The sequence below is a fragment of the Drosophila teissieri genome, chromosome 3R (assembly GCF_016746235.2).
Source record: "Drosophila teissieri strain GT53w chromosome 3R, Prin_Dtei_1.1, whole genome shotgun sequence".
Classification (NCBI taxonomy): Eukaryota; Metazoa; Arthropoda; class Insecta; order Diptera; family Drosophilidae; genus Drosophila; species Drosophila teissieri.
Window position 1 is genome coordinate 4,538,696 of NC_053032.1, and position 10,841 is coordinate 4,549,536.

At 43.5% G+C, this 10,841-nt stretch overlaps 3 protein-coding genes across 4 annotated transcripts; 1 reads left to right on the forward strand and 2 right to left on the reverse strand.

Moving 5' to 3' along the window:
• Window positions 1-178: 178 nt before the first annotated feature.
• Window positions 179-4,443, reverse strand: LOC122618848 (katanin p60 ATPase-containing subunit A-like 1). Its single transcript, XM_043795440.1, has 6 exons — window positions 4,290-4,443; window positions 3,291-3,512; window positions 2,192-2,795; window positions 1,950-2,071; window positions 723-1,282; window positions 179-616 (listed from the first exon to the last, which is right to left on the reverse strand). The coding sequence occupies exons 1-6, from the start codon at window positions 4,299-4,301 to the stop codon at window positions 418-420; spliced, it is 1,719 nt and encodes a 572-aa protein (XP_043651375.1). The 5' UTR covers window positions 4,302-4,443; the 3' UTR covers window positions 179-417.
• Window positions 4,444-5,341: 898 nt separating this feature from the next.
• Window positions 5,342-9,132, forward strand: LOC122619408 (MMS19 nucleotide excision repair protein). 2 transcript variants are annotated; one of them, XM_043796327.1, is made up of 7 exons: window positions 5,342-5,526; window positions 5,591-5,974; window positions 6,332-6,681; window positions 6,740-8,185; window positions 8,253-8,675; window positions 8,809-8,989; window positions 9,089-9,132. In XM_043796327.1, the coding sequence occupies exons 1-7, from the start codon at window positions 5,442-5,444 to the stop codon at window positions 9,115-9,117; spliced, it is 2,898 nt and encodes a 965-aa protein (XP_043652262.1). In that variant the 5' UTR covers window positions 5,342-5,441; the 3' UTR covers window positions 9,118-9,132. The 2 variants fall into 2 exon arrangements, with proteins under 2 accessions (XP_043652262.1, XP_043652263.1); XM_043796328.1 differs by lacking the exon at window positions 9,089-9,132 and having other exon boundaries at window positions 5,343-5,526; window positions 8,809-9,067.
• A 329-nt stretch (window positions 9,133-9,461) lies between these two features.
• On the reverse strand, window positions 9,462-10,753 carry LOC122619413 (MORN repeat-containing protein 4 homolog). The gene is made up of 3 exons (XM_043796340.1): window positions 10,478-10,753; window positions 10,119-10,419; window positions 9,462-9,788 (listed from the first exon to the last, which is right to left on the reverse strand). The coding sequence occupies exons 1-3, from the start codon at window positions 10,503-10,505 to the stop codon at window positions 9,521-9,523; spliced, it is 597 nt and encodes a 198-aa protein (XP_043652275.1). The 5' UTR covers window positions 10,506-10,753; the 3' UTR covers window positions 9,462-9,520.
• Window positions 10,754-10,841: the final 88 nt, after the last annotated feature.

The window sequence follows — 10,841 nt, forward strand, 5'->3', positions numbered from 1 at the left end:
GTGGAAGTATGAGCCCAAGGCTAGGCGGCGATTAAAGCGATTCCTTACGCATAGTGTGATTGTGGGTTAACGATTAGTTGGAAGGATTGTGCTCATGGAGTGTGTGGGTGTTTGTTGTGTATACATAAACGTAATGCCTATCTCTCGATTTCGATTCAATTTTAGTTTTGCATTTGTGTTTCCTCTTTGAGAACGGTTAGTCTTTTTTATTTTCAGCGGCTTCCGGTTCAATGTATATATGTAAATATATAGATTGTATCGTGTTTCCAAAATGTTATATATAAAATATGTTCAATTCTTCCATTCGGCTTGGGTCGGTTCGGTTCTCACTTTAAAAGCTTTATGACTTAAGCAAGTGTTTAAGGCTATTCAAAAATATATTTCTACAATCGCAAGCCATTCTCGTGGGCAACACCATCATGATGATCCAAACTCCTTCATCCACTTTTCGTACTTGTCCAGGTCCGCCCGGGACACGCTTTTGTTGCAGCGACTCATGGCCTCGTTGAAATCCTTGTTGGATACGGGCAAATCCACCTCTTCCGTTGCCAGCTGCCGAATCTGCTCTGGTGTGAGTCCTGCAATCTTTCTCCGCATCGACATCATGCTAGCCTCCCTGAAAAAAAAAGTATTTCATTCATTTTTAATGACATATGCACATTAGATTGGCAGGAAACCTGAAGTTGATTAAGCCATTTTAAATAAGACCATGCTGAACTCACCTGCACACGTTTGTGATGTCAGCTCCGGAATAGCCCTTCAGCTCATTGGCTACGTAGGTAAGATCAACGCTATCATCAACCTTGACCTCGCGGAGATTAATCTTAAGCAGCGCCTCGCGACCTTCATCCGATGGCAGTGGGATGTAAATTCGTTTTTCCAAACGACGCCGAAGAGCTTCATCGATGTCCCAGGGAAAGTTGGTGGCGGCCAGCACCATCACAACCTTGGCCTGTTCCTCTCCGCCACCCACGCCGTCCATTTGGACCAGCAGTTCCGACTTCACTCGTCGGGAGGCCTCGTGCTCCGATTCCGATCCTCTGCGAGAGCACAGGGAGTCGATCTCGTCGATAAAAATTGTGCTGGGCGCATAGAACCTAGCCATTTCAAACAGAAGCCGCACCATCTTTTCTGACTCACCGCGGTACTTGGATGTTAGCGTGGCCGAGCTCACGTTGAAGAAGGTTGTTCCGCATTCGGTTGCCACCGCCTTGGCGAGCATTGTCTTGCCTGTACCTGGAGGTCCCACCATTAACACACCCTTCCAAGGTCGCCGGATACCCTGTTTTTCGAATAGAAGAAGTGATCATTTAATATTGCTAGATACATTTTTCCTACACATTCCTATTGCTTTGATCTGCACCACTTTTTTACCATGTTAATTTATGGTTCAGTAAGTTAGAAAATCAAAAAGATGTTGCTGAATGCTTTTTTGATGCCAAACTCGAACAACCCCTTTTGCCCCGCAAAAAAACACATTTTACATGGGAAAATATTTGAATATATGGTACAAAGCAGTCAACATAGAAGTCGAGCGCAGACTCAGGTGTTTGGATCAGTGATTTTTAATGGTTTTTGATGGCGTTAGAAACATATGGTCAGCAAACCAATTTGAAATTACCTTTACTTTAGATAAAATATACAAAATAATTGTTCTTTTAGAGGTCCACTATGAATCGATATTCTTTTGAGCACACTACATAGTTTGATAAGATAACATACATAGAAGTACATAGAAGTATAATCAACATAATTTTATCAATGGAAACTTTCAAACTGCCTCAAATAATAATTGAATGGGTCGACAAGTGCCACCTTGTTATGAGGGATACAGATGCAAGCCTAGCAGACGCTGGACTTCAATGTAGCGCGTTTGCTAACCCATCGCCGGACGAGATATGCGTTTGACAAAATGTGATTCAGAGCAAGCATACAGCGAAGTGACGCACCTTGAAGTAGTCCGGCATGAGCATTGGCAGCACGACAGCCTCCTCCAGCAATCGCTTGGCATCGTGCAGGTCGGCAATGTCGCTCCAGCGCACTTTGGGATCCTTTTGAAGAATATCACGTTCTAAAAAAAGAATGTTGGCCTGTATAAATATTGAACTTTTTCAAATTTTCTTTATTACTACAGTTTTCGAATTCGCCACATTGCGCTAACGATTTCTTTATAAATACATAGAGCACGTACCAAGAATGTCGACTAGCTCGGCTTCGATGTGGTTATTGGGCTGAAACTTGCGCTCTTCTTCTTGGGCGGCCTGCGGTTCGCCGCTTTCTCCTTCGCCGGCCGCTCCACCATTGATTCCTGCAGCGGTGGAGTCGTCGTCCCTAGCCTCGTTGGTGTTCGATGTGGACAACTTGCGACCGCCAGCCCTTCCGTTGGTCGTGCGTGCTCCGCTGTTCAGTGCTGCGGCTGACGTTGAGTTGCGGGAGTTGCGTGTAGAGGCCGGACCGTTTCGGGCAGTGCTTTGTGTGATTGTACTGTTTGGGCGACTGTTTTGCGTTGCCGGAGTGGTGCGGCGGTTGTTCGGTGCGGCTCGTCGGCCAACGGCCTGTGTGGGGAGTGATGGTTTCGGCGGACCCCACACATCTGGGTCCTTGGGCGGAGGCGTCCAAATGTCGGGGTCCGGTTTGAACCAGGCGGAAGGATCTTTACTGGTGGTGCTTTCTTCGCTGAGCTGGTGTCGCAGCTTGTGAGTAAATTTGGTTGACTGCAGGTCCAGCGAGATGTCTTGTAGGCTTTTCTGAAGGGCCTTGATTTTGGCGTGTTCCTGGCTAATCTGCTGGTTGATCTGCAAATCGATAGTTAGTTAGATGTATCAGTGGAATAGTTAGGGTCGCATAGTATGCAACCTTTTGTAATTAATTGTTACAAGTATGGCATGAATATATATTATGATGCTATAAAAAATGTGCTGTCTTATATATAAACAATATATGTATAATAACTGGAGGGCAATGTGATGATGGATATATAAAATTTCGCTGTGATACGTTGAACCCTACTAAATTCTGTTGGTTTTAGACTGCTATTTTAACACCTTTTTTTCATATTCAATAGAGTTTTAGCCAGTTTAGTAGAAGTAATGTGCTTCCTGCCCAAGATCTATTTTAATCATTCGGTTAGATTTGGAGTTCTCATGCAGCGTTGTCATTTGGCTATTAATGCCATGGGTATTTAAGATGATGCCATGACTAAGTCCTCTGTTTGTTCTAACAGTCATTACTCGCTCTATTGAGAGGGTAGTTGGCAGTACTTGTTAAAGGTGATGATAGGAATGACTTACCATGCTCCACTTGCCCTTGCGCAGCGGATCCGCGGTGGCCTTTAGTTGGCGGGCGAGCAGCCCCTGAAGGCCCTCGTAGTAGATGCAGGCCGAGTCGTAGTTGCCCGTTAGAGCCATATCCCGTGCTAATTTGGCATTCTCGCATATTTCTTCAAACGTAGTTTTGGCCATTACGGTCATTCCTACGCAAGTGGTTGTCTTTTGCTTGCCACTTCGCAGTAACTGTCGATCGGAACAGGTTGTCGTCATTGTGGCCAAAAACGAGAGACAGAGATTAGTTCCAATTAAAGCGTTAGAGTGCGTGAGTTTCTCCAAGTGTTTCTGGGTGGGAAGGGGAACAATAGAACGGAAGCGACTTCGTTGGCTCGCCTTGCAGGTAAAAATGGAAAGTGCGCCTCCGAGCAAAAAACGAATAAAGTGGAAAACCAGGCGACAGTTGCGAATAATAGAAGATACCAGTGGCAACGACCCAAGTGCGCTGCTAAATATAAATTATCAAGCGCACAGCCGCCGAGTTGTCACCAAATCTAAGCGAAACGCGCTCCCATTTCAAATTCCGCCTCCAAGGCGGGACGTGGGCCAAATGCCGATTGGAAAATGTTTGAGTAGTTATGAGCCAAATAAGGCACTCGACCTTGTTGGCTTTCAATAATTCTTTCAACTCAAATCGTCGTATGCAAAAAACAAAAGTAAAAACCAACAAAATTAACGCTCGCACACGCACACGCAGCTCAGGTTTCAGAGGCACACAACACGCTCGCACACACGCACAAGCGCACAATGAGGAGAATTAATGCGATCTAAATAGATTTTGGGTTAATTTCAAGCCCTTGATGACCGCAAACTGCACGTTGCATCGGCACTTCGTCACATTTCTTATTTTTTCCTATTTTAATTCCAGCTACGTGGGGGCGTCTGCAGCTGCAGCAACAAAAGCGGCGCTAACTTCTCGCCGCCGCACAACTACAACTGCAGCTGAGCGATTCGCGGACGACTTACGGTTATGGACATTAGTGTTCTGGCTATGTTACGCGGCGTTCCGAGCGCAAAATGAATTCGTAAGCTATTTAATTCAGAGTTTAAGGCGCTGCGGTAGCTAAAATAAACTGCTGGCTGCCTGTTTTTGTAATACTAGCGATGTGCCTGCTCTGGTGATGCGCGGCTTATTGATTCATCGGCCCGGACACTTGACCACCCTGTTGCGTCAGGGGAGTACAACAGACGGCGGTTATCGATAGTTTCCAGGAGGGGCTAAAAAAGATAAATAATTTATAATTTAATTTTACCCCATACGTGTGCATCGACTGTCAAAGACGAGACACCGATTAATATTATTGACACTGATGTAGAATCAATAATTGCATGCAATGCAAACGTCCTTTTTTTACAATACTTTAAATACTGTTCTTATTATGTTAATGTTAAATACTGTTCAGATCAAAATCTTATTAATTGATTTCAAGAGATTTTAAACATTTTAAGCTGCGTAAGAAACCAAATAAAATTAATTGGAATACATTTTATGTCTTATTTTTGTAGGATAAATGTGTTCTATGCGTTCTACTGGTGTGTTCCTGGGTAAGAAACATTTTTATTTTTTTAGGCAATGGACTTATTTGTGTTACAATAATAATTGAAAGAATGAAAAGATTATAAATAGGGGAATCAAAACTATTCGTGTGAGAATTATTGGAATTCAAGACCTTTAAACGCAATTGTAACATTGGGACGCTCATCTAGTTTACATATAAGTAGGTTAAAGTATAATATCAATCATCATGCTTTACATTTTCTTACCAAAACTTTTAGATTCGCAGGCATTGATTTTAAGATAAAAATGTTGACTATTAATGTACTAGAAATAAATACAAAAATGTATATGTATGTATGCATATTTTACAATAATTCAGTTGTCGAAAATTTTGGTTCCAAGGTTTTTTGCTCATAAATATTCCAAGAGGACATTGCCATCCCTAAACGAATCTTTCAATTAAAAGGTATAAATTTTGCAATACTTTAACAGCAGTCTGGCATCGCTGCAATATAGATAAGGCTAGTACGGCAATTCATCGGTTATCGGTTCTTAACATTTCGGCTTAACGTGCTTAAACACATTTAAATTTAGACTCTACGCCAGCGACGGTGCCTGCAATGACAACGCCCTCGCGTGACACACTGGAGAAAGCTCTAAAGAGCGACCAGAAGCTTGTGAAGGCCGCCACACAGATAGCTAAGGGCAGGTTTACACTGGCATCCGGTCGAAACTACCCTTCTCACAGAGATTCCTTTGTTTCCTTCAGATCTGACTTCCAAGGCGTACGACATATCTGATCTGGCCCTCGCACTGGGCTTCGCCTTGTCCTCTCCGGACATGGAGGAGCGAGTGGCCGGAACCAACCTGCTATCCGCCGTATTGATATCAATACCGCAGGATCTGCTTCAGGAGCGGCAGCTGGAGTTCCTCAGCTCTTTTTACATGGACCGACTGCGCGACCATCACAACGTAATGCCAGCAATTATCGATGGAATCGACGCCCTAGTCCATATGAAAGCTGTACCGCACGCCCAGATTTCCTTGATTTTGGAGTCATTCTTCGAGCACACCACCTGCCAGTCGCAGACGCGGGGCGACCGCACCAAGCTGTTCCACATTTTTCAGTACCTAACGGCAAACTTTAAGGACGGTGAGCCTCGGGTTTCCTAGTAGGAATGATACATTGTTTGACAACCACATGATTTGCTTTCATCTGATTTTAGCAATGAGCGCATTTATTATAGAGTGCAAAAAATTAGTATTAAGATGATTGAAACTCATAGAAGATATTTGCGACAATGTTACGTAAACATGATGGAGCTTAAAATTTGTATTGATATCTGGAGATCTTTACTATTTAAATTTAAAATTTAAATTTGGCCGATAATTATGAATATGTAAAAGATCACAAAATTAGAAACGCGAAGTAATGGTAGTTTCCCTACATATTAGCAAAGAGGGCATAATATTACAAATTAAAAAAAAATTAATTTTCTTCTCGATACAGAGCTTCAAGCGATGGCCGGTGACTTCGTCTACGGCCTGATCAATTCCATTGATGGTGAGCGTGACCCCCGCAACCTTGACATCATTTTCAGTTTCATGCCCGAGTTCTTGTCTACATATCCGCTGCTGCATTTGGCCGAAGAGATGTTTGAGATCTTTGCGTGTTACTTTCCAATCGACTTTAATCCCAGCAAGCAGGATCCGGCGGCCATAACCCGCGATGAATTAGCAATAAAGTTAACAAACTGCCTGGTAGCAAACAACGAATTTGCTGAGGGCACAGTGGTACTGGCCATAGAAAAGCTGGAGAGTGAGCTGCTGGTTGCCAAACTGGACTCCATAGAACTGCTGGCAAGAAAATATAACATTTTTAAACGTCTTTTGTTATAAATGCTAATTGTTGTTATAGCACCAAGCTGCCTTAAAGTTCCCGCCTTCCGTTCTGGAGCCGCACTTCGACCTGATCTGGCAGGCTATGAAGACAGAGACATTTCCTGGAAATGACAATGAGGAGATATTAAAGTCCTCCCTTAAGGCTTTGTCTGCGCTCCTGGAGAGAGCTTCTCACATACCCGATATAAGCCACAGCTACCAGAGCTCTATTCTGGGCGTAATCCTGCCGCACCTCAGCGATGTCAATCAACGGCTCTTTCATCCTGCCACCGGCATTGCCTTAGTTTGTGTATCGGGAGATGCGCCCTATGCAGCGGACAAAATCCTAAACAGCTTTTTGCTCAAGCTTCAGGCCGCAGATGCCAGCTCTGAACAGCGAATCAAGATCTATTACATAGTTAGCCAAGTCTATAAGCTGTCTGCACTGCGTGGCTCTCTGCAGAAATTGGACACCGCGATACGTGAGTCTGTGCAGGACGATATAATCGCCTCCTTGCGCCTAATCGAACAGGAAGAGTTCGATGCCGAAAAGGAGGACTTGGAGTTGCAGAAGGCGGCCCTTTCTGTGCTAAATGAAAGTGCTCCCGTTCTCAGTGAAAAACAACGCGCTTTGATTTACAAAGCTCTGGTTCAGCTTATCACCCATCCGTCCATCGACTTTGATTTCACCACACTGACAATCAGTCTTGGAGCCCTACAACCGGTGGAAGTGCAGTCAAATTTCATTGATGTTTGTGTGCGGAATTTCGAAATTTTTTCCACATTTGTCAAACGAAAGATATATACCAATTTGTTGCCGCTCTTGCCTCAAATAGCGTTTACTCAACGCATTCTAGATTTGGTTATGACACAGACGTTTAACAATAATACTGCAGAGCCCGTGCGTTTATTGGCCCTGGAAGCTTTAAACAAACTGCTTCTTCTACAGGATCAGCGCTTTATCGTGGATCTGCAGCAGGAATCCAATCTTCTTCACAAGCTCATCGAACTGGGCCAGAGGACCGAGGGTCTGTCCCTGCAGTCGCTAGAACAGATTGCGGGTGCTTTGAGCCGTATCATCCAACAGCTCCCGCTCTCCGAACAGAGCTCTATAGTGAGCGAGTACCTTCCTGGACTCAACCTGAGTCAATCAGCTGATTTGTACATTGCCAAGGGGCTCCTTGGCTACCTTCATAAAGACATAACCCTTGATGATCACTTTGAGCGGCTTTTGACCGATTTGACACAGCTTTCTCTTAATACGGATAACGAAAAGTTGCGTGTAATCGCTCACCATCTGCTTTGTAGCATGGTCAACAAGATGGAGTGTAACCCAGCTAACCTAAGCAAGGTAAAAAAAATCACGGACCAGCTGAAAGTGGCAATTAAAAAAAACGATGTGCGAGCGGTGGAGATCCTTGCGTGGGTGGGGAAGGGATTAGTAGTCGCAGGATTTGATGAGGCTGCCGATATCGTTGGCGATGTATGTACAACTATAAACTTCTTGATTCTCTAGATTTTATTCGCGAATTAACATTGTCTCATTAAAGCTTTCCGATCTACTGAAACATCCCAGTTTGAGCACTGCCGCTGCTTTGGGATTTGACATCATTGCCGCCGAGTACCCGGAACTCGATTTGCCCGTCGTTAAATTCCTATACAAGCAGAAGCTTTTCCACACTATCATGGGAAAAATGGGCAGCAAACTGGCCAACTACTGTGTGCACCATTTGAAGGCTTTTGTCTACGTACTGAAAGCCACGCCACAGGCGGTTATTAAACTAAACATTGAGCAGCTCGGTCCGCTGCTTTTTAAGAGCTTAGAGGAGCACAACGAGGCGCATTCGCTGTGCATTGCACTGGGCATCTGTGAAAAGTTTGTGACGCAGCAGGACTCGTACTTCCAAGGGCACTTGGCCCACCTCATACCCAGCTGCCTGGAGCTATCAAAATACAAGGCTCAGCATACAATGGTAAGTTCAATATATATTTTTTGTAAAAGAGATCGCAACTATGGTTGTTAAGACTCGATGCTTAGTTGAAGAGGTTTTTTTAACTTTTAAAACAAAATTTTAAAAACAACACTAAAGCTCATCTTTCTTATAGCAAGTACGCATTGCGGCACTGCAGTTGCTTTACGATGTTACCAAGTATCCTACCTTCGTCCTGTTGCCCCACAAAGTAGATGTTACTCTGGCCCTGGCCGCCGCCTTGGATGATCCCAAGCGACTGGTGCGGAACTCTGCGGTGAAGGCCAGGAATGCTTGGTACCTGGTCGGTGCGCCTAGTACGAATTAGTAAAATAGCAATACCATTCTTGTTAATATTTTAAATCCAATAAGCGAACACAAAAAATTCTTCAGAATTTCCTTCTTGTTTTTCTTAGGGTTCGTTGAAAATATTGGAGAAGCATAAGAAGCATGGAGAACAGCGCTAGGTGATCAAGATCTAACAAAATGATATAGTAAACGCGAAATTGTATGCGTTGTGTATTAAAACACTTACAAATTTATTGACTCAAATCTATTTAAGATTAAGAAGTTGGGGAAAAAATGCTTAGGAGAGCCAATCCCCATTGGAGAACGGTATACATTTTGAAATACTGGTTCTTTTTTTAAGAAAGAAAAGGCAACTTATTCCTTTTGTAAAACTTGAGACTCATGTGTCGGTTGCTTAAATTTGTATTTTTAAACTCTTAATACAGATGAGTGAGCCTATTTAATTTTGTTTCGGTATATTTAAGTGTTCGATTAAATCTATAAGATTTTTTCATAGATTTTTTCTGTGTGTTCATCAATTCCAACTGATAACACTCCATTCAGTATGGGTGTTCGCACTGGGAGCGGGCCATAAGAGCGCACTTTTGAGCACGCTGCACCACCTCGGGACATCGACGTCGTCTCATAAAGCGACAGTCTTGAAAGAATCCCTCGTTTCTGGGGAAGCCGTGCGTAAAGTCTTGGAACGTCAGCAATCCCAGGCCCCAGATTTTGCCGCCTCGAAACTCACCCTCGTACTTCATTCCATCAGCTCTCCAGAAGATCCCATTACCGTGGAACCAGCCCTGATAAAACTCGCCTTCGTATCTGCCATAAAAATGTTCGAAATTAATTATCATATACAATTTTTCTTAATTGGATGCAAGCCATAGAAAAATTATAGGTAACACATTTGTTTGAGCAAAAAGACAATTAAGAATAAAGAAGAGATAACGATAGAGATACGTTATGGTTCCCGTTATCCCGACGTTCATACGGACTGAGATGGTTAGATCGATTTGATAAGTAGTTTTGATCAAGAATATATACACTAGCATACACTCTTACTCTACGAATAATGGATAAAGGAATAGATTTAAATGAAAGCAAATACTAAAATATTTGTAAGGTTAAGGCATCATTATTATAAAAACTGACTTTGCTCCATCCGCGAACCAGAGGCATCCCACTCCTTGAGTAAGACCCTCCTGAAACTGGCCATCGTAGCGGGTGCCATCGGCAAACTGCAGATGTCCAATGCCGTGTTTTTGGCCACGCTGGTTCCACTCGCCGATGTAGCGACTGGCGTCCTCGTATCGCCATCCTCCCACTTTTACGGCACCTGCACTGTACTGGCTTTGAGCCTGGCCCAGTTGGTGGTGTCCATGCTGACCCTGCTGGTGGTGGTGTGGCTGATGTTGGTTTTCGATTCGGGCCGTGGTCACGCCCACGCTGCTCACTGGGTAATATTTTAAAGCACTTTTCTATCTGCATCCTTTTGTCCTTCGTTCACTTACTGTCATCATCATAGTCGTCCATGGCCATTGCTCCACTACCGCACGCGATGCGCTTCAAGCTGCTACTGAGCTTGCTTATTCTGCACCAGAATCCCACACTTTGTATGGCTTCCAACAGTGCGACGGCCCTGTTCTAAATCTAATTAACATATTTCACTTTTGCACACTGAGAAAGGGTTTAAAAATAAATTACCGAAAACACCGGCCCAATTGTACCAGTAATTGGGAAAATTATAATTATTTCGTAACATTCAATCATGCTGTAAGCCTTAAAACCGAATAGTTTTAACACTACTGTATAAATACTTACTGTATACACATTTGAAATATTTTTTGATCCACTTTTCTATAACTAACTGTTGCT